The sequence below is a fragment of the Morone saxatilis genome, unplaced genomic scaffold (genome assembly GCF_004916995.1).
Source record: "Morone saxatilis isolate NCDOM2014 unplaced genomic scaffold, NCSU_SB_2.0 Contig8, whole genome shotgun sequence".
NCBI lineage: Eukaryota > Metazoa > Chordata > Actinopteri > Moronidae > Morone > Morone saxatilis.
Window position 1 is genome coordinate 16,787,705 of NW_023340257.1, and position 27,553 is coordinate 16,815,257.

General features: G+C 43.1%; 2 protein-coding genes across 2 annotated transcripts; one reads left to right on the plus strand and one right to left on the minus strand.

The window, feature by feature from the left end:
* The first annotated feature begins 1,643 nt into the window (after positions 1–1,643).
* Positions 1,644–24,620, plus strand: LOC118341499 (SH2B adapter protein 2). The gene is made up of 9 exons (XM_035679761.1): positions 1,644–1,868; positions 12,897–13,854; positions 17,664–17,765; positions 17,895–17,986; positions 18,353–18,453; positions 18,539–18,700; positions 18,804–19,006; positions 19,827–20,001; positions 21,740–24,620. Exons 2-9 carry the CDS (start codon positions 12,928–12,930, stop codon positions 22,072–22,074), a joined length of 2,097 nt encoding a protein of 698 aa, XP_035535654.1. The 5' UTR covers positions 1,644–1,868; positions 12,897–12,927; the 3' UTR covers positions 22,075–24,620.
* Positions 24,621–25,764: 1,144 nt separating this feature from the next.
* dnajc30b (DnaJ (Hsp40) homolog, subfamily C, member 30b) lies at positions 25,765–27,258 on the minus strand. The gene has a single exon (XM_035679762.1). It carries the CDS (start codon positions 27,215–27,217, stop codon positions 26,033–26,035), a length of 1,185 nt encoding a protein of 394 aa, XP_035535655.1. The 5' UTR covers positions 27,218–27,258; the 3' UTR covers positions 25,765–26,032.
* Between the last annotated feature and the right edge of the window lie 295 nt (positions 27,259–27,553).

Genomic DNA, 27,553 nt, shown 5'->3' on the forward strand with positions numbered 1-27,553 from the left:
GGTTCTTCATCCGCACAGAAATCAACTGGAATTCAACTTCATTTTCCCAGTTTTATAGGTTTGATGTAATTGATTTAGATTGATCAGATCAATAACATCACAAAGAACACAGTGGAGTAAATTAAGTGTGTTTGTGTTTGTGTGAGAGAGACTGAACAGAATAATATTAGAGAGAAAACACACGAGGAGTCTGGCTTCCTCATTCAGTCAAGACTGTTGCTATGTGTGTGTGTGTGTGTGTTTGGTCCAGCTGCTGCCCCCACTTCAATGTATGTGGTCCTGTTGGCTAGTGTGTGTGTGTGTGTGTGGCCCCGAATCCCAGTGAAAACAGACCAGTTTGTGTTTTTGTGTTTTCAAAGGCACTGTGTATTCAGTGTGTGCGTGTGTGTGTTGTGAGAAGGGGGTCAAATGTTTTCTTTCATACATTTATTCATTCATGTATAATACAAACTCTCTCTAACACACACACACACAGCATTGTATTGTGTCAGTGGCGAGTTATGGCAACAATAAAAGGGCGTGGCTCCTTTAAGGGCAGTCATCGGTGGCTGTTAAATAGATCAGTGAAACACACACACACACACGCCCCCCAGTGAAGGAAGCTGTGGTCAATTCAACCAGAAACACACACAGGATGTTCCTGCATTTGAGTGTGCCTTCTAAATAAAAGCCTTCAGAGTCGTTTACTGTCAATGGTTAGAGGTGACTCAATTATAATGGAGCACTCAGTGTTAAATGTTGTGCAACAAAGGGTGTTTTCTGGTTGCTTAATCTGGTTTAATTGAGGCCTGATAGGTTCTCTTTAAAATGTCAGCTTTTCAGGAACCAAGAATCAAAGTGATTTTATTTGGACCACAATGCATTTTCAGTTCACTAGATCCACGTTTCAAAAGCTCAGGAGTCATTTTCTGAACTGCATTTGCCCGCTGAAACGCAAATAAAACCAAAAATCTTCTTCATTAGAGTTTTCACATGTAGTAGTATCTGGTATAGGGCACGGTCAGATTAAACCGTTTTGGGTCTACCCTCACCAAGTAAGTACAGTGACCAGTTACACAGCAGCCCCAGAAATCACATACGACTTTGATGCAGGAATTACATTAAATCAGCTTAATTCAAGAACTTTAAACCATCATTTCCAGTTTGTTCAGTAACTCAAAGGAAATGAAACAGAAACTTAATGACAGTTCAGTGTAACAGCATCAGGTTTACCACAACTAAAAGTTTCTGTGCGTCACTTTGTGGCAATAGAATAAAAATAGAGGTAGACACGAAAGACTGAAACAGCCTTTTATTCGGTTACTCAGTAATGGTAATCTCTGATAAAAACCTTTGATATGAAACTGTAATTTTTTAGAAAGGTTATTAATGTATTTTTTTTTGGTTTAAAACAAGTTATTTTACCTAAAATATACCAAATCTGCATGAAATTACCTGTAAAAGTGTTACAAATGTAAATTAGTGATTTAAGTAACTGCAATCAAATTAACAAATCCCATTAACATGCAATGAAATTATGACTCTGGCCCTCCTAAAACAATAAACATTTACAGGCTTTCTCATTTGTTCAGCAACTCGGGGCTTTATTCCGAAAGTACTTGGCGGAAGTAGCATTTTATTCTGACACTTTCCGACTTGTCAGCGGTCTGTGGAGAGCAGAGCCAAAAGGTACAGGAGCACAGTGCGTCGAGCGGAGAGATGGAGGGAGAGCTGGCCGGCTGTGAGCGCGTATAACCCGGGGAGAGAGAACACCAGCTGAAGAGAGACAAACCATGTCTGATCCTGAATAGAAAATACAATCCTCCCAGCAAAACCAGGATCCGGCTCAGAGACACCAACCAGCGTCATGAAACCAGTCCTGCATTGAGGTGAGAGCCGCTGCTGCTGCTGCTTCTTTTTATTTCTTATTTAGCGCGTCTGGACCATCCTGACGCGTATGATCAGACATCTTTCATGCTGGTCAAGAGAAAGAGGCGAGCATCAGGAGGACAACAACAAACCTCCAGGTGCTGAGGAGGAGAGGAGGAGGAGGAGGAGGAGAGGGGGAGGCTGCTGTGTTTTGGTATTAAACCCCCCGATTCATCCCCTCAGTCCTCCTCAGTGATGAATCCTGCGTTAAGAGTCGGGGTTTTTTGTTTTTTGGTGCTATTGAACAAGTGCAATCGGCTGATGATAGCGGCTCGTTTTTAGGTGTTAACTGTGCTTGAGGCGACTTCAGGAGGGTCTCGGTGTAAAAAACAAACAAAAAACGGGGCTTTTCCGATAATCCATTTAATAGCCTTGAGGGAGTAAAGTCTGGTCAGTCACAGGACGGATCAGGGGCCTGATGTTGATGTGTTGAGATCTGATCTGAGGTGGTCTAATAGGCCCCCTGCTCGAGATGATCCAGAATCGGTGTACCGACTCGTGACTCCGCACGCAGGCTCCCATTCATCTCCTGCTTTGTGGACCTGGAGCTGTCAGCCATTCAGCAGGAGGCTGCAGCCGATTCCCATTCATGAAGTCCATTACGCAGCCTGCACAACGATCCACTGTTGGCTTTAAATAGGCTCTCTGGGCCTGCACAAGGCCTGTTTTAGGCCCTCTATTGACTTTCTCTCATGTATCTTTTTTATAGGCTACAGTCAGTTAATGTGACGTCTAATAAGCCTGATTTTAGCAGCATACAGGTCTGTGATATTCCCATAATGCTCCTGTGAGGCTTTCTATAATGAAACAAAATGGCTCGTTATTTTCCTTTTTCTACAATTATATTCTATAACATTCTGCTACAGATGTTAGTTTTGATGTTTAAGCAGCTTCTGGGCTTCTTCACTAAAACTTTTCATAGCAGACCTGAGCTCATATAGTATGTAAGTCCATTCAGGGTTGATATACTCAGGGGGTGGACAGAATAACAAGAACACCGTACAGTATAATGCAATCCAACAAATCACCACTGTAATGTCCCTGTAATAGTCCACCACATTACATTTTACACAAGTTATGATTTCATAGTGACTTAATTGAATGCAGGGACTTATTATAAAGTATTTATATCCTTTATTATATAACTAACATCTGTTATATTCTAATAGGGATGTTGTTTTGTTGTCATATTCAAGCAGGATCCCTCTAAAGTTACATTTTACAAAGATTCTTTCACTAAAACTTAAGCTTTTTACAGCTCCCCAAGCTAAGCGATGCTACACTACTTAAGCTAGACTAAATATTCTGCAGGGGGGGTGGACAAAATAACAAGAACACTTTATAATGTCATGCAATCCAATGAAAAGTCATCACAAAAAGGCTTCTCCCACAGTTGAATCAACGGCGTCTCAACAAATACTGTAGTCCTTAAACAATTAATTTAATTAATCTATTCGTCAACCAACATAAAGTTAAATGACAACACATTCTTTTCTACAATTTCTTCAAACTCCAGCTTCTCAAATGTGAGTCTTTCCCCTGTTTTATATCCAAGTAATTTTCCATTGCAGCCCTACACATTTCAAAACACTTTATTCATCCCTCAAGAGGCAGTTTGAGACACAAATACACACAAACAATTCATTTTCACCTAAAAACATAAAAATAGTTGAAATACACAAGTGCTACTGGGCTCGCAATAGACAACCCATAGTTGCTTGGCAAAATCCAAAAGCATATATATCATAAAGTCAAGCTGTACATGTTTTCCACCCTCTGCAGTCAGTGTTATAATCAGCTTCACTGTGCGACACCGAATTAAAAACCCCATCTATTGCAGTAACTGACACGCTCGATGCTCACACAGGTTGTACAACATTTTCTCTTCTGCGAGCGGCCTGTGGTCATCTGTGAAATTAGTTAGACCTGGTGGGTGAGAGACAGGAAATGGAAGTCAGTGGCAGAATGTGCGTCTCTCCCACGCGCTCCCGTCCTTTATCACTGGCTGCCATATGGATGCCGGAGCTCACTCAATATTTACATTGTCACTGCTTGCCAGAGAAACCACGAGAGAGAGAGAGTGAGGAGAGTGAGAGCGAGGACAGCCGGCTGGTAGAGGACACGCTAATTAATGTGTTTAATATCAGTGTGATGAGGCTCTGCTACCTACGTTGTTAAAAGCGGGGGAAAAAACAGGAAGACTGGTGAAAAGTGGTTAGTTTGTTTGTGTGCAGTTACAGTCTGGTGATGTGGTGCTCCATCTTCTCATCATGTCTGGTTCCTTATCAACAGTTGCATTTGTCTGCGTCTACACTCACACACACACAGACACACAGACACACAGACACACAGACACACACACAGATAGCTCCATGCAGGTGGGGGTATCAGTGTCTGGATCAGGACTACATACCTTCCATAATGTCTGTCTGTCACCGTGAGGGTAGACTCTCTCCTCTCCGGTGGTGCTGTGTTGCCTTCATACAAACTCTCCAGATGACATTCAGTCTCATCAGGGAGGGACAAGGTTATCAGGGGTCAGGTCAAAGGTCACTGACCTGGCTGCTCTGAAGTGGAAAGAACTTAAAGCAGGTAAAGAAAGGGCTCTATTACTGCTGACCCCGACTTCTGCTCTTCCTCCTACCACAACGTCTGATCCCCTCCTTCATCTTACCGCTATATCTGCAATTTCTCCCTCCTGGGATTTTTCTTTATCTTGTGTCTGCATCTCCTCTGCTTTTCCTTCCACCCTCCTTTCCTTTTGTTCAGTGTTTAAGCTGGTTTACATAGTTTCTTTCTTGCTGTCTTCACAAACACACACACACACACACACACCCACACCTCCACCTGGATGTCTACTGTAATAATCTGTCTTTTGCCTTCAGTAGGTGAGTCAGTTTGACTTCCCCCCTTGTGTCAGAGTCTTCTGATTCTTTCTGCATCCCTACAGAGCAACAAATCAAAACACAACATCATCATCATGTTTATGCTGATATCTGCATCTCTGGTACCGACTTGTGATGCAAACAACAGAAGTCTTAATTTTGTGTTTGTCATTAATTGGATGTCACATCAACTTGCAGTGTTATTTTATATACATTACTGTTGAGTTATTTACCCAAACTCAGTGTTAGACACAACAAGCTCATGTTTTACCTTAAAAATGTCACAGATGTGTTGCACAATCTTCATTGCTTCAATCTCAGTTTAAAAAATACTGAAAAATAAACATCCCAAGGCTCAGAATTTGAAAACATTCAATTCAGAATCATATAAAATAGAGAAAAGCAGCAAATTCTGACCTGTGAGATGTTAAAATCTGAAGGTTTTTGATAATTTTACTAAAAATTTTAAATGAATTAAGTACCAGTGTGTAGGATTTAGTGGCATCTAGTGGGGTAGTTGTAGATTACAAAATCCTCGCCTTACCCTCCTGTTCAGGCATGTAGGAGAAACTACAGTGGCCACCCAAAATGCCCTATCTAGAGCCATTGTTTGGTTTGTCTGTTCTGGGCTATTGAAACATGGCTGTTCAACATGGCGGCCTTTGCAGAAGAGGACCCACTCCCTCTGTAGATAATGTCTTATTCTAAGGTAACAAAAACAACAATATTATATGAATATTATATTAAATTTCTGCCATCAGATCCTCCTAAATGTTACACACTGGACCTTTAAACTATGAATTGATTATTAGGATGTTTTTTTCTGTCTATCGACTACTTTTATTCAGCTCTACTTAATATACACGGTTTACAGAACTGCTTGAATCATGAGGCCAACATAATTACAATAACATTGGTTTGCTGTTGTTCCCCATGCAGCGTGTATGTCAAACATGTTATATGTCCTTAAATGTTCTCAATCCACATCTTACTGCTGCAATATTTACATCTTATATAAGTCTATAATAATATTATTCACATAGTGTTGAAGCGTTGAAGATGCTGTGTGTGTACAGCGCTGTGCTGTACTGAGTGTGCTGCTAGCTGTGTGCTGTGCTGTGGAGCAGGCTAATCTTAGAAAACATGGCCCAAACTCCCCTGGGGTGGGAGCACAACATCACCAATCATTTTCATCAGCCAATCACTGAGGGTCGTGCTGCTGGCATGAAACTGCTCGCAGGAACGTGGGTGTTTAGATATAGGAGTCTGTTAAACTACATATATACAGTGTTTATCTCTGGAAGTACACGGAGGTATGTGTGTACACACAGCTTTAAAAACACAAATCCTTGTACATCCGTTATGCTTGGCTACAGCATCATTTCCTCAGTAGCTCTATATTACTACCCACAACACCACAGTATTAATCAGGCATATGTAGTTCTTGGCTCTGCACAGTTCAGTCCTGTGAGGGCTCCACAAAGTACGTGAAGTGAACGTATCTTGTACGATGTGTTTTGCAGGCTGCAGTTGATAGCTTCTCCCTGCACAGTAATGTCTCTTTCCTCTCCTCCCCGGTCAGTTTACTGTTACAGACAGAACTCCCAACCATCTGACAGAGATATCAGCCCTGCCCCCCTGGGTAAAGAAGCAGCAGGAGGCGGAGGAGGAGGAGGAAGAGGGGGCACAGTAGTGGTAGATTTTTACAACAGATAGGGAAGAGATACAGGAGGGGGAATGGCTTCTGAGGCCTGAAGGATGGAGGTGAACATTTTTAGATTCCCCTCGACTCCCCTCAGTCTTTTTTTATTCAGGTCCATTGATGGACCTCCTCTCAGGGGTTTTTCCCCCTCAGCAATGAAAAAAGACTAAGGGGAATCATGGGGATGTGAGACTCGACATGATTCCTCTGCTCCCCCTCGTCCTGCAGTGTGTCTCCCTTTCTTTATGCTCCCCTTGTCTCCTCCACCTCCACACACTCACTGATTGTTTTAGCAGCTGGCCTATTGAGCAAAAACATGCCCCCCTCAAGTGGGGGAAAAAGTACTCAGATCTTTTACTTAACTACTGACACATATATATAAAATACATTATTACAAGTAAAAGTCCTTCAAAACATCATACTTAAAAAGTGAATGAAGATGTTTTGATTTGCTCTCACCGCTCTCATTTCCAGCCACAACAGCTGTATGCAAAGCACTCTACCTGCTCTGCACCAAGCAGCAGACAGACACAGTTAGCGACTAGCTCGTGAACACAGTGGAGCATTTAGCCGCTGAAGAGCCAGATTCAGGAGGTGGTGGAGATCAAAAACAGAGCTAAACATTTTTTTGGACACTCTGAAGAGTTTAGAGGGAATCAGTGCCTTTGTGGAACTGCCTGGGGAGCCACTATAGTCAACTATTAAATTAATCGCCAACTGTTTAATTGCTTTGAGTTATTTCTTTAAGAAAAAATGTCCAAATTCTCTGATTTCAGCTTCTCTAATGTTAATAGTTTCTGGTTTCTTTAGTCCTCTATGACTGTATATCTTTGGGTTGTGGACAAATCAAGACATTTTAGGATGTCACTTTGAGCTTCGGAAAAGAGTGGTTAACATTTTATGGACCAAACAACAAATCCATTAATCGTAAATGAAAAGAATCGTTAGTTGAAATAGAAATAAAATTGTAAGTAAAGTACAAGCACCTTAAAATTGTATTTAACAAAATTTAACTTAAATTGTATTTAAGTCCAGTACTTGAGTAAATGTACTTCGTTAGCTTTCCATGCTGCCCTATGGCCCGTTCGCCGACCCGTCTCACGAAAAAGCTCATCTTTGGCCTTTCATCCCGCAACCTCTGTCAGCTTTCGCAGTTTGTAGCGTCTCGCTCTCAGTCGCTGCGACGCCTCACGACAACCCTTAATGCTCGTCATTCCCTCAGCACTCTCATGCCGCCTTGAGTTGCTCACTGCTGCAACATCAATGAGAGTAGAAAAGCAAATGATCGAACAATGTAGTGAGCCGCGTCGACTACCGTGATAGTAGATAACTACTGTTACGTAGATAGAGATGAAGAGACTGCAAAGGAAAATAACGCAGAGTTAGTCAATCAACGAGACATAATCTTGGAAGCAACAGTCCTCGATCCTATCGCCGAGAAACCGGGAAGGCCACGAAGAGGACAAAAAGAAAATAATTCAAGAAGAAATAAACAGACACAAACAACACATCACCCAACAAAACGCGACAACCCACCCAACACAACACAAACCCAAAAAAGAACCACCAACAACACCCGTAACTGAACTATTTGATACATCATCACTCACCTGCGATGCCATGCCACGAAACTCGAACACGGTATAGGCCAACGCCAATGCAAGCCACACAGCTATATAATTCACACATCACGAAGCAATGACACATAAGCAGCTCACAAAAACAAAAATCACCTAGTCCTACCAAAATACACAGCAAAACCGACAGAACACCACACACTAACACAAAGACGGGCGAAACACAACCGCAACGAACCACCAAGAAGCAAACATAAAAAAGCAAAAAGACGCACACTAAGTCAACACCAGACCTTCCACCCGAACAACACCATTCTGGTGACTTCAGCCAGCTCTTATTTACAGCCAAATGCGTCGGGTCGTGGCTTGGAGGACCATGCAGAATCGGGTGGGACCCTGTTACGGCGCTGACACTGCAAGTCGCACCTGCGTCTCACGAATGAACAGCCCTGAGTTTTCCTCAGCCCCTCCTGTCATCAGCCAGCTACCTTCCTAATACCGGCAGCCCTCTGCTGCCCTATGGCCCGTTCGCCGACCCGTCTCACGAAAAAGCTCATCTTTGGCCTTTCATCCCGCAACCTCTGTCAGCTTTCGCAGTTTGTAGCGTCTCGCTCTCAGTCGCTGCGACGCCTCACGACAACCCTTAATGCTCGTCATTCCCTCAGCACTCTCATGCCGCCTTGAGTTGCTCACTGCTGCAACATCAATGAGAGTAGAAAAGCAAATGATCGAACAATGTAGTGAGCCGCGTCGACTACCGTGATAGTAGATAACTACTGTTACGTAGATAGAGATGAAGAGACTGCAAAGGAAAATAACGCAGAGTTAGTCAATCAACGAGACATAATCTTGGAAGCAACAGTCCTCGATCCTATCGCCGAGAAACCGGGAAGGCCACGAAGAGGACAAAAAGAAAATAATTCAAGAAGAAATAAACAGACACAAACAACACATCACCCAACAAAACGCGACAACCCACCCAACACAACACAAACCCAAAAAAGAACCACCAACAACACCCGTAACTGAACTATTTGATACATCATCACTCACCTGCGATGCCATGCCACGAAACTCGAACACGGTATAGGCCAACGCCAATGCAAGCCACACAGCTATATAATTCACACATCACGAAGCAATGACACATAAGCAGCTCACAAAAACAAAAATCACCTAGTCCTACCAAAATACACAGCAAAACCGACAGAACACCACACACTAACACAAAGACGGGCGAAACACAACCGCAACGAACCACCAAGAAGCAAACATAAAAAAGCAAAAAGACGCACACTAAGTCAACACCAGACCTTCCACCCGAACAACACCATTCTGGTGACTTCAGCCAGCTCTTATTTACAGCCAAATGCGTCGGGTCGTGGCTTGGAGGACCATGCAGAATCGGGTGGGACCCTGTTACGGCGCTGACACTGCAAGTCGCACCTGCGTCTCACGAATGAACAGCCCTGAGTTTTCCTCAGCCCCTCCTGTCATCAGCCAGCTACCTTCCTAATACCGGCAGCCCTCTTGTAAACGGTTTCAAAGATGTAACTAACAGCTCTTAAATGGCTTTTAATACATTCCCTAATGCTATGTAGATCAATTATAAGAACACATTTTAGGTTGCCAGCCCTGAAAAAACCCTTTAGCCCGTGTTCTTTCTTTCTATTTGGTAATACATTTGTTATAAATGTTAATAAATCATTTGGAAAGGCTTCTTAATTAATCTAGCCTTTGGTAATTTCAATGTAGTTGTTAATTCTAACCTCTACTAAAACTTAAATATCACTGAAATCATAGCACTAAAATATTTTTCTTGAAATCTTCTTTTTGTGTTTGAATTGAACCAATTCCATGAAACCTGATAATGATCAGGCAAATTTGCGCAACTTGAAATTACCTCCTTACAGACCACTGGAGGTGTAATGGAAGAAAAAAAAAAGGTGTGCATGGTTTAATAACTCGTGACCTTCATTTAAAAGTGTGTGTACAAGAATTGCCAATTTGTGCTCTCGATTTAATAAGTTAATATCATATTATATATGTGGCCTCCTTTCCTCTTATAGAAGGTAGCAAATGCCTTTGGCTTGGTGGATTTAGTCAGATAGAAGTTTGAAGAATATGATGAAGAAGACATTTATGAAGCGCTCCAAACCCCTGAGAAACATCCTGTAAAATACATTTAGGGGATCTTAAAGATAACCCACATATAGGCTACATGTTCAAACTTACTGTAAGGCCCCTTCAAATCTATACTTTATTGGTATCAAAGCGAAAAAAGACTTCAGTTTCACTTCAAGGAAATATGCATTGCTTTGCACAGTTTATACTATACCTCCAAATTAAAAAGGAAATATATTCTGTAGATTTTTGTCTGAGAAATAAAGGAATCTTTTTCAGTCATAAATTGTCTTCAGTCTCATTTTATTAAAGGACAAAATTATCGCAAACACAGTAATCGTATCGGATCGTGACATGAGTGTAACGTTACATCCCTAGTTGTGATTCATCCTGGGAGCAGAACATGGGAGAAAACAACAACAACAACACATTGTTCAGCCAACCTCAGCGCTGAATGTTTTGCCTCCAATCAAAACTGTTTAATTTGAGACCCAACTGCCCGCTTCTGCACAATAAGTGAAGTGAAGGAGTGAAACAGTATTGGCACTTTAGATTCCTATGGGACATCCACACAGACATTTTCTTTTTGCTGTTTATTTTATAGTTATTCTCTAATAGCACCCTTTGCTTTACTTTCGAGTGTCTCTATCAATCACAGCATTCCTTTGAAATTCTGACACCGGGTCTCAGCACCCAAGAGTTTTTTCTCTGTATGCGATGAGCTAAGAGATTGTCTCTCAAAGAGCTGGGACTCCTGTGTACTGTCCCTTATCACATACCCTCTCTGATCTGGCATATTGTTTTTTTTTTCAGATCTGTGGGAGATGGAAAGAAGAGAGATTGGCTTGTAGTTGAATGTGTGTGTCAGACTTAATTCCAATGGAGAGGTTTTTTTTTTTGCTCTAATCTGTTATGAAAAGACAACCCACACTGATGCTTTTGAAAATGACAATAAAGCTGCTTGCAGGAGAAATTCCAGTAAAAGTCTACAGTGCAAACGCTTGCATGTATGCATGATTTAGTTTAAGAGTGCAATTTCAGAAAGCAAACATTTGAGCACATACTGCGAGTGAACTGCCAAGAGGAACCCAGCAGCTCGAAGAATAAGCTTTCACAGCTTGGGGAGTGTTGGCCTTCCTCGTGCGTATGTCACCCAGCCTGCTCACTTTTATCTGCGTGATTTACAGACAATAATAATCAAACCAACATGTGTTTGATTGTGCGACGCTGTCTTCTGATGCTGTATTAGTCACTGATGTGCTGAGGCAAAGAAAGAGGAGAGAGAAGGGGCGGTGGTGAAAGCTGGCTTTGGATGTTGCTACTGACACAATGGTGGTATGACTCCGTGTTAGATCCCCGCTGCAGTCCAGAGAGAGGAGAGTTTTATCAGTGATGTGATGTGGTTTGGCACTGATTGGGCCAGAGAGGGAGGCAGCGCTGAGGACTGAGTCATACGAACACACATGCTGAGGAGCAGAGGATGAGTGGACAAGAGCAACTGTGGCAACCAATTATTTTTAAGTTTAAGCATAAAAAATATTTGATTTGAGAGAATTTATTGTGAAGGCAACTTGGATAAATTAAGTTAATTGTACATTAAGCTAATTAAAGTATAACAATAGCCTATTGTTTTCACACTGAGCAAATTATCATTTATAAACTGAAATGTACAATCAGTCTGAAGTTGCTGTTAACCTGCTGTGACTGAACATACTGCGAGATAATTCAGATAATCTGAGTGCTTGTCAGAAACTATCAATTGGTTAATGGTGACTCCAGCATTCCGGATTATTCCTTCTCAATATCTTGTCTCATTGAATCTGTTGATAAATCATTTATAGACCTTCAATGGTATGCCGGTCCAGTGCATAAACTTGAGCTTTGATGTGGGATTTATTGAGTGAGTGTGGATTTATTCACAGTTGTTGTCATTGGGGTTTTAGGACAACGAGGTCATGGTGTCAGAAATTTTAGGAGAATTTGGTTGAGACCAGGAGGGAGTTTATTGTCTACATATTAAAGGTATATATAAAAGGCTTATTCCACTGGTCTATTTATCTTTGACTACTTTTACACCAATCAATAATCAATGTCCACTGAACACCATGTATCTCCAAATATGCTGATATCAAGGGTTTTTCTCCAGAGTCCTCCAAGTTCTTCGACTAGATTTGCCAATTTAAATGCATTGAATGATCTGAAAAAGGGGAAAAAATGGGGATACGTTGTTTTCACAGGACCCTCATGTTGGGAAAATCTGAACGATTAACTAAATAAATCAAATGCAAAACAAATTTCAAATGATCAAGAAGATGCTGAGACTTTACTTTGGTCTCTTGGATCTCAGAATTTAATTTCAGTATAGACATTTTATGGGATGTGGGAATAGTTAAGATTGTAACATAAAAATACAAGAAAGTAAAGAGTTTGCATTTTTTTTATTAATGAACACATGTCACAGAAAATCTGCAAGGACTTAATTTTTCACATCATCAAGATATAATAAATATTCTAATGACAGACACAAGCTGGTTCAGCAGTCTGCTTCATTCACACATCTTTTATTCTTTGCACCATCACACATGCAGGCTGTTCCACAACTGTTGTATGTCTGGTCCAAAGCCAGGAGTTACACAAATACATGCTGCAGTATTTTGCTTGCATCCACACTGACATTCTGCTGTTCTTCCTTCTCTCCAGCCTCTCCTCGGTGGGTTGGCATGGCCCAGTGATGAACGGAGCGGTGGTGCCCGGTAGCCCGGAGCTCTCCTCCTCGTGCCCACTGCCTGACTGGCGAGAGTTCTGTGAGCTCCATGCTCGAGCCTCCGCTGCAGACTTCGCCGACAAGTTCCAGCGCTTCCTGTCGGAGAACCCGTGCTACGACTCGCCAGGCGCCGATGTGAGCTTCTCACAGCACTTTGCCCATCACTTCCTCGAGTGCTTCTCTGCAGCATTGACCCAGGCCCGGGAGAACCAGGCATCCTCGCCAGGGGAAGACGGCTCCAACACAGCGCCAAAGTACAGTATCGTTCCTTTCCTGGGAATCCAGGGTTGCCCACTGTCCTACGGTCACGACCTTTACCAGAGACGCAAGGACGCCGGGGCTTCAAGTGAATCCCTGGACAGCATGGACAGCGGAGGGGGAGGGATGGATGGAGGAGGAAGTGGCACCACTGCCTCCCGAGGCCCCCAGCCGGCCCACAAGGTGTCTGCTCTGGGACAGTCCCGCAGCTCAGAGGACGTATCGGTCAGTCACCCAAAGGCTCGCTTCAAGAAAGGCTTCTCCCTGAGGAACATGAGCCTGTGCGTGGTGGATGGGGTGAAGGAAATGTGGCACAGACGGGCCTCCCCTGAACCTGACGGCCCATCTGGAGCCAGAAAGGCTAACGGGGTAGGAGGAGGAGGGGGAGGAGGAGGAGGAGGGGAGGCTGCAGGGGGAGAGAAGTGGTCCCAAAAGCTGCGGCTTCCCAGGGGTTCCCAGGGCCACAAGGCTGAGATGCTGGAAATCCAGAGGGAGGGAGCGCTGAGGTACATGGTGGCTGATGACACAAACTGTATGGGTGCTGCACAGTGGCAGAAGTGCCGTCTGCTGCTGAGGAAGACGAAGAAGGAGGAAGGAGGCGAGAGGTTTCTTCTGGAGTTCTACGTACCTCCCAAGGTACACACACACACACACACACACACAGGCAAGACAGAAAACAGGGACTTAGTGCTGAGATGATGAGCTGGTTACTGGATGATTTGATCAACAACAAATTAATTTACAGAAATTCGCCAGCTTCTTCCTTTCTTTTATATTATTGTAAATTAAATATCTTTGGGTTTTAGACTTTTGGTCAGCCAGAACAATCAATTTGAAGACCTCACATTTTTTTCAATCAGCAATTCTTACAAAGTATTTATACCCACTGCATCAAACGCTAGATTTTCCCACCGACCCCTGCCTGACAAAAATATAAATAGATAAACAGATAGATAAATAGGTTATAACATGCATATAGGACATCCACAATGATTGGGTTTGCGTTTTTCAGCGAGTCATTGTTGGGGTTTAGAGTCCATGTCTTCATCTTGAACGATGCCCTCTAAATCTTTTTACACCTTTCCCCAGAACCAACTCTAGGATACAATTAATTTCCAGGTACAGTCATTTTTACAAGTTATTTTGTTCATCCACTGTTAAAAAGCACATTCCCAAATCTTCAGTCTAAATGAAGATCAGACTGTAAAATTGATTGATAAAATGATCAACACATTCACATTTGATGAAAATAATCAACCTCTGCAACCCTTCCTGAATGCCAGATATAAATCCAACCACTGGGACCTTGAGTAACACAGCCTGTCGAAGTCTAACCACACACACACTCACACTCACGTGCATGCCTGCACACTTCACATTTGTCTATATGGGATTTCCAGATCATCGCCCCTGACCTTAAGAAGGCCACGAGGCTGTGCAGCTGAGTGTGTGTAAATCTGCCACTGTCCTTTGATCATGGCTGGTGGGAATGTGGGGATAAGGCTGCAGAGAGAGGGGGAGAAGGGTAAGGACAGGTGGGAGGCAGGCGTGGGAGGGGTGGCTGAAGGAGCAACCGAAGACTGTGTGTGTGAGAGAGAGAGAGAGAGAGAGGGGGGAAGCTGTTACATTGATTTCTGTAAGTGGGAGCGGTTCGCAAAGATTCCCTTTCATGTGCAAAAAATAAAATATTGATTGGTTCTTCGTCTTTGGCAAACCGTCTGCTGTGACAAACTGAAAATAGGAACCAAAATAGTTTCTTGAGTCACTCAAAAGCTCAGTGAGAGACATAAGGGGAACATAAAATGAAACTTAATAATTGTGCTTAAGCAGTTTCATCTGTTATGTTCTATTAACGTCATCACGTGGGGAAATGATTATCAGCTGTGGACTAGGCTGAGATTAAGAGAAACTTCAGAGCTGCTGTGAAGTGACACATTAATTAAACTCACACATCTCGACAGGCCTGCCCTGCAGACACTCTGAGTTGTTTTATCACTGCCGTCCTATTCAGGTCTTACAAATCATAACGGTGCAGAGTCAACAGTGTCGGAAAGATAAACTGACTCATAAAATCTCACTGTTGTCTGCTCCTGGCTGGCTGGCTCTGGCTCCGTCCCTGTCAGGGCCATCAATCTGCCGGCTGCTCTGCGTGGCAGAGACGGCACACTGCAGCACGCTAACTGCCTGCATTATGACACAGCAGCAGGTCCTGAGACGACCCACTCTCTGGTTCACACCAAGCAAAGTAACACGCAGTGACTACACGAGTGAGAGTAGCTAAAACACATCACAGGAATTGTTTGTTATGATAAAGCATGCTTTATGTAAAAATATCCAAATTTGCTGGGTGAAGCGAGAGAATTACAATCTGCAACTACACTGCTAGATGCCACTAAATCCTACACACTGAACCTTTAAGATGATCTGAAGACCATTTCACTAATTCAGAAATAAATCACTTGATGCTTCTGACAAAAATTCACATACTGGTTAGTGTCTTATTGTTTAAAAGGTCAATTCAGCTAAATGGCAAAAAACACATATATTCTTGTTCAATAACCATTAGTGGTATTTAACCATGTAGATAGTTTTCATTTTATTGGTTCAAGTTTTGAAGATATCCATCTTATTTATTGTGTCTTTCAAGTCATAGTTTTCATTTTATGCCCCCCAACCTGACTGTTTTGATTCACTCTCACCGCTCTCATAGACATAGCAAGTGGCTGTTTTCAGCAACAAAGCTCATAAACTCTAGACTATCAGCTAAGCACCAAATGACAGAGTGACTCGCTGGTGAACATAGTAAAGCATTTTGCATCTTAAGATCAGAAAACCTTTACCCCAGGAGTGAAGACCATACAGAGCTAAAAGGAAAGTCAACAAATTCATGGTAATGTTGCTGTTTGTCTGTTCAATGTGTACATAAGCGACTGTATGCTACCAAATCGAAACAAAACAATTTTTGTCTCTACTGTAAGAGGTAAGAGTCATTTGGGTGGAGTGTTAATCTAAAAAGTCCTTCCACAGAACAGAATAGACTGACCACACCAACTACGTACTTCCTGTAAGAGTGGTGTGGTGGAGTGCTTGTCATGTGCACTGTCAAACAGTGGTTTGCACCAACTAAAGATTTCAAGAGACAGTGAAGCTGTGTTGTCCGCAGTGGAGAGGTACAGGAAATGGTCAAACGGTTTAATACAGGAAGGGGTTTTTGACATCTGATCCAAAGAAAGGAATTGTGGGCGTGGATGGCAGCCAGCTGCACAGGCAAATCAAGATGAGAACAGTGTTGCTCCAGACAGATCAGCTGATAAGCCTCTGCCAGGCCATCAGTCAGCCTCCTTCTCGCTCTGTCTCTCCTGACACACACAGAAATAACACACACACACACACGCACACACAACTCAGCGCCTCAAACACACTCATTTGATCTGTTAAGATTATCGTCTGAATCCAACTCTCTGCAGAGGGCAAACGGAGGCCAGGATGTTTTCTGTGTTCACCCTCTTGTAAACTCTTCCTGTTTGATGTTTGTTAGAGTCAGTCAGCACGAATAACTGCTGAGAAACGCAATGAGAAACTGAGAGACTGCATAAAATCTGAGCTGTGGAGCAATTTTTGCGGATTGTGCAATCTTTTGTAAACTCTTGTCAACTGTTTTTAACGTTGTCGTTATTTTATTTGAACAAGTGATTTTATCTCAGGAGACAGGGGGTGTAGTTCATTGCGACTCAGGCTGTGGCAGTAATTCAGACTGCATGTTGCCCCTTAATTAAAGAGGAGTTTTGAGGGTTGGGAGAAGCTGGGTGTATTTCAAGATAGATAGTGGTACTATTTACTTTAAACCTGTACCACTAATTTAAAGCTCTATTTAGGGTTTTTTCTAAAGTTTCTACTTTTACAAGTGTTGCAGTTGCCTCCTACAGGATGTAATAAAAGATTTAATTGAACCTTTCTGTCTTTTGCTGATGCACATGGATCACACTGATGCAAAATTATAGTACCACCCAGGGAGCGATGCATTTCTTGTTTTCTAGAGCAGATACTTTATTACATGGGTTTCTCGATCCACTGTGATATGCAAGCACAGACAGCACATGCTTGTTTATTGTCTAACATCATCTAAAGCAGTGGCTCCCAAACCTTTTTGCTCTTGGCCCCTTAAAAGCCCTTAAAAACTTTCAGAAATCAAACTATTCTTGCTAACAATACATATTCATGACTAAATAAGTGACAATCAAAAATAAAGATCCTTGTGAAATAACCAAAACTATTTCTATTTTATTTATTTTCTCATTCTGAAAACCTTGAAGCTGATTTAGAAAAATATGTAAAGGAAAAATTGTTGTTGTCTGTTGTTAGCAGCTCGATGTCTAGGTTACCACATATCACTAGAAAAGCTAAATGTGACTTTTATTCCGTGTCTGTTTGCATGTTCACTTCAGTCCTCAAAGCCCAAAGTGAGCATCCCTCTGTCAGCCATCGTGGAGGTGAGGACCACCATGCCGCTGGAGATGCCTGACAAAGACAACACTTTTGTTCTTAAGGTAGTAACTGCAACTATTTCACAACCACATTAACACACCTGCCTTATAGCTATACAAAAACACTTCTTCTGTATCCTGATGTGGTCCTTTGAGCAGAAGTCTGATTGCAGTGTTTGGCTGCTTCCACAGGTGGAAAACGGGGGAGAGTACATCCTGGAAACCATCGACTCGCTGCAGAAAAACTCCTGGGTTGCTGACATCCAGGACTGCATAGACCCCGGGTAAACCACCAGATAAATATTTGCTGTTGGCTGAAGATGGGGAGTGGAGAGGGATGGAGAAAGAGGGAAAAGGGTGAAGGGGAAACACACACAGTCATTAATCATCAAATTAGTGGAGTTTTTGACAAGTTGCTTTAGCACAAACATGGGCGAGTTTGCACCGCTGACATTCCTCCTCAGTTTCCTGGGTTAGTGGACATTTGTCGGTGCAGCTCAGGACGTAAACAGAAGGATTATTTGTGTCCGTGTTTGTAGGATGTGGATGTGTGTGGAGTTGTGTGTTAGGACTTTGTGATGTTTGTTTGCATGTGTGCGTGCATGTGTATATGTTCTTGTGGTTCTCCTGACCTGCCTGCTTGTGTACAGGGACAGCGGCGATGACATTGAGCTGGCGTCGTGTCCTCATGGTCAGGCCTCCAAAGACTGTTCCATGGTGGCCTCATGCAGCTGTGAGCTGCTTTCTGAGGGTGAGCAAAAACAAATCTGCTGTTATATAACATTCAAATGTTTTGATTTACATGAATGTGTTCAAGTATTAGAAAATGTGTTTAGGTGTGTATCGTGCTCCGGAGAGGTCGTGTCCCACAGCAGCAGAGCATTACAGCGCCCCCTCAGTCCGTTGCAGGGAACCCCCCTTCACCCAGCACCCATCCCACATGCCTTTAGAGCGCTTCCTTCAGTCCCCAGAGGCCCAGGGCTCAAACTCTTCTGCAGGTAATAACATACATTTCTCTCCAGACACTCAATATCAAACAGCACACAACACAGAAAAAAGATTAAAGAAAAAAAAACATTGATGTGTTTTCACTTTGCTCAGGTGGCAGTGAAGGGGCGAAAGAGTCAGATGGCGATGCCAGCCTTGCAGGTTACCCATGGTTCCATGGTACACTGTCCCGCGTGCGTGCGGCTCAGTTGGTGCTGGCAGGAGGGGCCAGGAGCCACGGGCTCTTTGTGATTCGTCAGAGCGAGACTCGGCCGGGAGAGTACGTCCTTACCTTCAACTTTCAGGGCAAAGCCAAGGTGAGACGATAAGACAGAGCAGAAACAGCATCATGTTGTTTGAATCTTATCCTCCCTGTAAATGAACTTGGAGGTGGGGGTGGATGTGTGTTGTATATGTGTAGATTAGGGTTCATTTTTATTATTTGTTAATGTTTTGATAGTGTAGTTAACATATTAATTTTACCACAAGTTATCAGAGTCAACAGTTGTGTCTTCACTTTGACTAACAAAACAACCTCAAATATATTAGTGTTTAATTTAAAGTAAAATGAACCAGAAACCAGAAAATGTTTTTATTTTTACATGACAAAAGACTTTTAATAAAAGACAATTATATGGATTATAATAATTGTCATTGATGGATTTTGTGTTCTTTAAATAATGAATGAACTTGTTGTGTCTACACTGTTGAATACATTAATCTCTCCCCCTAGCTGCAGCTCTGCAGCAGCGTTAAAGCTTGCAGTCACTGCAGCTCACACCACACCAACTTGGTCAGGCCCTGGAAAAGATGCAGTAATGTCAATGTTTTGTGTGCTCTTATGTAACTTGATCCCTGCACACCACATCCTGCCAGCCAGCAGTGTTGAGGAAGTGTCAGCTGCCGCCTCTTCCTCTGGTGTCAGCCTTGGCATTCTGTCGCTTTGCTCCCACAGAGAGGAGCCTTGCAGAAATGTCCTGACCTCTGTTTTGGTCTGTCTGTTTCAGATGTTCACTGTGCCTCTCTGTGTTGTGTTTCTCCCTCTTTCACTATCTATCTCTCCCTCTTTGTTCTTTTAAATCTTAAAACTCTCTGACTCTTGTTAATTTCCTGTCTCCCCTTCTTTCTCCCTTCCAGCATTTGCGTTTGTCGGTGAACGAGAACGGGCAGTGCCACGTCCACCACTTGTGGTTTCACACCGTGTCGGACATGTTGAGACATTTCCACGCCCACCCTATCCCCCTCGAGTCTGGAGGCTCGGCTGACATCACATTACGCTCCTATGTGCAAGTACAGCGAAGCTCCACCACAGGTACGAAACACATGAACATGAACTGCTCACACACTTAAGATTTAACTGGAGAGGTCATTGATGTTGAGCTCTATTATTGGCCAGACAACCCACATCTTTTAACTTAACAGCTGATGTCAAAGTGTTCTTTTTTAACATGCAACAGCCTAATATTTGAAGTTAAAAGCTCACTACTTGGCAGCTTGCATGTCCTAATTAGGTGCTTAATTAGTGCTTTACTAATAGCAGGTGGGCTGGAAAAGTGAAACCGTTAAATTCCCTGCATCTCTAATATAGGGGCTGTCAAATATTTTAGCTAATGAGCTTAGGTTGTTGGGTAGACCCACGCAGGAAATTACCTGATGTCACGAAAGTCTCCTTATGGTAAAGTTGTAAACAGACCCTTTTCACAGCAGCAATTTTGACATAAAACAGTGGGGTAAACACAGGTGTTACCAACTACACTAATTAAGGTTCTGTGGGGGCAAACATAGGCTAGATGTTGCGGTGTAACTAACATTACTGACATGTTATGGTCTTCCATACTGGTGCTACTGTTACACTGAGTTTTAGCATTTACAGTTATCTTGTAACTGCCTCAGTTGTCCTTAAGACATATACAAATAGTCTGCTTGGAACAGTAATGTGTGTCTGAGGTGATATCTTCCGCATTACAATCCTTAAAAAGGCCTTGACTCCTTCTACCTCATTAAAAGTAAAATAGTCTACAAATATGCAAATGTTATCCATTCTCAGTGCACTGGCAAATTTAAGTTTCTACATCACACTTGTATAAGTTGCATATTGGACCATGATAAACTTTCAAACTATTCTCAATTCATGCTTCTAGGCCCCGCCCCCTAACATCTGATTTCCAATGAGCACAGAGAAACTTTCCACTTTTTAGCAGATGAATGTGAAAACATCGTTCTAGTGTCAAACTCTGCACATACATTATTCTGCACAGTGAAGCTCATATATCCATCTGTAGGAACCAGAAGAAAAATAAAATTTCTGAGTGGAGGGGGCCTTTAAACTAAAATCAGTGAGGCTAAAATGTTGGGTGCTAAAGCTTTTGACTTGAACAACTTGTTGGTGGTTTCAAAGAAAGAAGTGTCAGCTTGATAATCGTTCCTCAGGTCACCAAAGGATAACAGAGGGCGATAATAAACTTCCAGAAAGTTTAATGTGTTGATGGATGGCAGAGGTTTGCTCTTAAAGACGGAGGAAGCACAGTTAAAACTCACTGAACCTGCCCCCCTCCTCCTTCTCCATACTAACACCACTCCTCCCCTTCGCTCTCCTGGCATGGGATGAATGCCCTCCTGTACAGGAGAGTGAGGGGGCGATTATGCCGCAGGAGTTTTGCATGCAGGCCGAGACTCCGGCCCCAACCCACCCTGGTGGTCACAAAGAGGCCCTCTATTTCCCCAAACGCTGGACCTACACACATTCATGCATTCACTCCCAAACACAGACTTATATAGAGTGAGGGTTTGATTCAGAGAGTAAAAGGCTTTACTGATACACTGGTCAGGCATGTCTTTGGCACTAGTGTTGTCAGTGTTGTTGCTCCCCAAGACAAGGGACAATAAAGGAGGCCCACACTGTCTGTGTTTACATGGTGCTCTATGAAGGAGACTTTTGCCAGCAGCTCTCTAGCGTAAAAGCAACAAATAATTATTAGTAGTATAGATTCATTGATATTATTAATCTTCTGTTAATAAGATTTATTTCTTCTTCCTACAATCTGCTACAGACGTGAACGTGCCTCCCGTCCTCACCCCGCCCAGGGATGCGGGCTGCCGGACAGATCCAGCCCAGCCAGCTCTCCACCCTCCTGGGATCACAGCGCCTGCAGGGGCCCCTCCTGATGCCCCGCTCTCCTCAAGCACCTCCTCCTCACCCACCGCCCTTCCCTCTCTCTCCCGCAGTGACCCAGGTACTGGAGGAGGAGTAGGAGGAGGATTACAGAGCCGCAGCAACAGCTCTGAACGCCTGCTGGAGGCCTCTAGTGGTACATCTGAGGACTACCACGACGCTGACGGGACTCGCAGGGCCCGAGCAGTGGAGAACCAGTACTCTTTCTACTAAACAGCCCAGGGCAGGGTTCAGGCTCGTATTTTGTGGACTGGATGAGGAGCAGAAAGTTGGAGGTGACATGGGACGCTCTGCTGATGATGAAAACGGTCCAAATCACTGGATCACCCATTGTTTTGTTTGTTTGTTTTTTATTTCAAGGCAATTTCCTGTTTCTCTGATTTTAAAAGGGGGGGATCATGCCAAGCAGTGTCCGCGATGATAAATCCCTCTGTGGCTTAGTTTCAAACTCAGTTGTCAAGAATGTTATTGAACAGAGAAAGCAGAAGGCCACAGAGAAGGAGCCAGAGACAAGACCTAGATGTACAAAAAGTAGCAATGAAAATACGTGTAGAAAGAGAAAGCAAGAGGAAGTCATCCAATGGAGTCATATGGCTTTGATTCACCACCTCTGACCACTTCCTGTTCACCCTTTACCCACAGTTCCCTAGGAGCAGAGCTTGTGTCATCACCCTGCTCAAGGGTTGAGAGTTAGAAATGACCCTGAAGAAACAGTCCCTCCCGTCAGAGCTCCCGAGAGCATCCCATTAATGTTTGTAAAGCTGCTTTGAGTCTGTCCCGGATATCCTCACTGTCCCCGCAGGGTTTCCCTACAAAGTCCTGCTCTGGGTCTCTGCTCTACACTAACATCAGTACAGCGATCATGGGTGTGTTAGTGTTAGCTCGAAGATGTTTTTCTTAAAACGTGTACAGCCTAAAGGGTCTTAGTGCCTGACAATTTCCTTGGACTTGAACGGACTTTTGCCCATAGTGACGAGGAGGATGGTGTTGACATCTCGCATTATCACAAAAAGCCCAAAAATGAAAAGCAGGTGATTACTTTACCGTCAGTTTCTGCTCAAAACACACTGAACATGCATATCTATGCATACTGAAATTGTTTTCTTCTCACTGTTTTACTGATGGCTGCAGCGTACACACAGGTGGTCACATGTTGTGTTACAGATCGATGAAAAACACAAGTTCAGCCTGTGTGAATATGACAGTGTGGCTCCCATTTTGCTGTCATACTGGGTTATTTCTATGAGTGTGTGGTGGTGTATTAGAGTCCAAATATTTTTCAATGATCGGTGTGCTAAAGTTGTGTTTTTAAAACATGGTTTTCAAAGTCCCTCCATCTGGTGCTGGTTCTGTATTCAAGCTTATCATATCAATAACCTGTAGATTAGATATACTGTTAATATAGGAGTTCACTTTGAAGTAATGCCTTTAAGATATTATTATACCAAATCCAGCATTTATCGGAGGGACTGAGGACTTGTTTTTTAGAACAGGGACAGTATTATGTACTGTTTGTGCGGCCTGTTGTGGACTGGAACGGTACAGGCAGTTAGGTTAAGGGTACTTGATGGCCATGCTTGAACAGAAAGACGTGACATTGCTGCTTTACTTTATGCTGAGTACTGAACTTAAGCTTTTTAAGTTAATAATTCAAAAGAAAGCCTCAATTTTTCACCACAAAGAAGATATTCACTATAATATAAAATATCAGTTAAAATGGCCTCCTGAAGTAGAAGTTTGGTATTTTAGGAAATTTGCTACCTTGCAAAAAGTTCGCATAATGAGAAAACTGACATCAATCTCATGTCTGTAAAAAAAATAAAAATATGAAGCTATACTACTAACAGCCGGTTAGCTTAGCTTAGCTTAAAGACTGGAAACAGGGGTAAACATCAGCCCCTGAAGGTCCCCCAGAAACGCTCAGGGAAGCGGCTCTGTGCTGCTCTTTAATGGAGGTGGTGTGGTTAACCAGACGTACACATGCCAAACCAACCAGTTAAGTTAGTCTCCACCCTTGAAGTCTCCCACTCAGAGGACGAAATGGTCCTGAAAGGTATGGCTGTGCAAAGGTAACGAAATCCACCTACCAGCACCTCTGGGCCTCACTAAGTAATGGGTATTGTGCTGTCTGTTGGTCTGGTTGAGACATATCGTGCACATGAGCTTTAGAGATGCTAGTAGTTGGATTTTATTCCTTTTGGACTGAGCAAGGCTAGCTGTTTCCTTGACTTCCTGTCTTTGTGCTAAGCTACATTAGCCGGTTGCTTTTTAAAGCATGTTTAGACACACCTGAAAACACCTTTCAGCTCCTGTAGTAAAAACATGCAACACTTTTGTTCAGTTGGAATAAACATATCAAGAGTCAGCGTCTGTCTTTTCAAGCACGGTCGTTTAGCTTCGAAGGTGAAGTGTCACCTTCAGTCGAGGGGCGGACGGAGCAGTTCATGTGCCAATTTGAATCCTATTTTTGAAACATATTTATTCCTCAGCCGTTGTAAATTACATTTTTCCTATTGAGTCTTATTTATGTACAATTGATTGATTCTTCTTGATGAAACATCCTCAGTGGAAACTGTCCGTTGCAAGAGCCCATCTCACATATCACAGATTGCTCATGTCTCCCTTTTATTTTCTTAACACTTCTTAAAGGTAAATTTTCTGTTGTCTGACTGAGTTTTGAAGAGTCTGTGCAATTTTGTACAAAGTGATGTACTTGACATACTTCTTTATATTTCTGTGAATAAAATGTGAACAAACAACTATTTTGTGCAGTTCAGTCACTCGTGAATGTCAAAATCTGGGGGTTCGGACTGAAACGTTGGAGATTAAAGGCTCAGAAAAGTGAAAAGAGCTTTAGTGCTACGAACATAATCTGATAAAGCATTTATAGTGATGGGGTGTCGAACTGTTGAGATAAGTGTCTCATATTTCACACGTCTGTGGGAGAATAAGATTGTGTGTGAATGGCTTCATGTGGTTCTTTTATTTCAGTCAGCCTATGTTTTATAATTAGGCCTAATATGTGAACACTTTGAGTCATACTACATTCAGTGTGCTTAAAGTGTTTGAAGGTTTGACCATTTACCAGGTTTGATGTTTCTAATATGTATCATCTTAAGGGAAATTGGATGAATAAAGACATACTGTTAACAACAGCAGCAGCAGCTCTCGGCAGGCTGAGACCTCGGTAACATGCATTAACATCATCCCACACAGTTTAAACTCACTGAGCCCGTCGGTCCTCCAGCGTTAACCCAGAGATCATTTAGATGCGTTTAGGAGCCCTCTAGAGGTCAGATCTTATAACACTGCAGAAGAAATGTTTTATTGTATTCACTTAATACAGTTTTCCCTTACACAAAATAAACTATTTAACATAATATGGCATCTTGTTTGTACAGTACATACACATATACACACTGAAACACCTGGAAGGAGGCATCAAAATGTGCATTCAGTTACTAATAAGAACAAATGTTACTCTTCAGAGTAATCTTCTACATTACAGATCCAGTGTGTAGGTAAAGGAAGAGTTATTGTGCGTTGCTTCGGCATGATACAATGCATATTGTTTTTACATCCTTTTGCAATATTTAGATGAACAGAACTGAGTTTAAGCTGCCAAAAAAGTTATTTGGCATCAAACTAATAGAAAGTAAATAAATTAGGGTTTAAATAGAAATTTAACAACTGGTTTAATGCAACATCTAAACAAATAAGCATAAACTTTAATAAGATTGTGATATGACACTGAAACCCATTTTTAAAATAAAAGTGCCACTAAATGTGAAATATGATATCTTATCGCCTATAAACTGGTGCTTTTGAGTTTCCAGAAAGAGCGAATAAATAATCCATCCAGGTTTCCAGTAATTTGACGTTACTGTTTTTGATCCAGCTCCCTTTTTTTTTTTTTTTTACAGCATGTACATGTATAATGTTTGTTTAATGCTCTTTAAAGATCCTACACGTGAAGAAATACAGAAACCATTCATTTGCTTGTGAATGAAACATCTGAGCTCTCGTTCACTCCAGCACCACGCTAAATAAAATCATCTTCAACTGTTAGAAACTGTGCAAACACTTTGCTTTCAGTTGCAAAACAAACCCGAGTCAACCCCTTTATAACCCCTCTCCACCTCCTCCATAGAGACAGGTTGCTGCTTCTACTTCAGGACCTAATATTGACTAATATTAGGCCGGCCATGGTCAGCAGCATCGCCACGGTCATCTCCATCAATTTCGCCTGCCTCCCCTTGGCAATTTTCTCCTTGTGCTCCTCCTGCATGTGCTGCTTCCTGGCCCTCATGTCCCTCTCCCTCTGCAGCTGCTCCCCGTAGTGAGCCTGATAAAAGGCGTCAAAATCAAACATGACCTTCCCCCCAGTTTGGGAGAACCGGCGTGCTCTGTGTTGATGCTGCTGCTGCTGCTGCTGATGTGGGGAGCCCGTGGATCTGCTCGTGGTCTCTTTGGAGGGCGGTCTCCCTGCACTTTGGATGTCCGACTGGCTCAGAATACCTCGGTCGTACTTCTTCCTCAGGGTGATGTTGCCCAGCACCGTGTAAGCCTCGCTGATCACAGAGAAGTGCACGGTGGCCTCCTTGTCCCCCGGGTTCTTGTCCGGGTGGTGGATGAAGGACTGCTTGTAGTAGGCCGTCTTGATCTGGGACTGTGTGGCACCAGGGGACACCTTGAGGACGTCGTAATAGGCCGTCCTGCTTCTGTACAGCAGAGGAGCGTCTTGTGTCCTCCTGTTACTCCTCCAGCTGTAGCTTCTAGTCGCAGACGCCTGCGAGGTATCGGGATGTAGTTTAAGACGCCTCAGTCTCAGCCCACAACCTGGCCTCTCTGACCCTCGCTCAGCCAGAATAAAGAGGACAGTGCAGAAAGCTCGGAGCTGCTGAGGGGACGTGAAGGCGTCGGGGTGGACGGACACAGCTCCTCTGGTCCAGGATGTCATCCTACCAGGCAGGAGCAGAGGCTGGAGTCCTGCTGAGAGGTACAGGGCGGTCCTGTAAGCTTGCAGACTCTCTCTGGTGTGAGCAAACCCAATGAAACGGGGTGAGCCGAGCTCCAAAGCTGCGGCACAGGGCAAAGTCCCATTCCCCTGCTGACTTTCACTTGTTGTCACTCTGTAAAGTTTCTTTGACTCGCGTTGTGTTGCTCTGCTTTTTGCCACCGGTTGAGTTTCACGTTGCTCCGCTGTTGCTTTCTCTTTATTCCGACTGTCACTGAAGCTGCAGTGAACCAGCAGACCTCCGGGACTTTCTCCGATGCACACCGGTCGGCCCTGGCTGTTTCTGAGAGCGGACAGCCGGTAAACTCCGCTCCCCAGCCGCTGGCCGACCTCTGCCATTTTACCGAGTACGGAGCGGTGAAGATGCCGGAAAACGGCCGCAGCATCCGGCGACGTCACACGGCGAGGAACCAATGAGAGTCGATGTTTACAGGAAGTACTTATCCTACCCGACCAATCATTTATCAGTAAACAAGGTGACGGAAAGAGTAATATATGACGTAGTGGCATATAATAACACACTTCTAATGTTGTCTGTTCTAGTAAATAAACTCTAGTATAACTATTGTTATTATTTACTTACAAAAGTTAAAGAGGCTCATTTTAAAGTTGTGAAACGTTTTTGAGAATTAGGTTTAATTTGGTGTAGTTAAAATAGATAGATAGACTTTATTA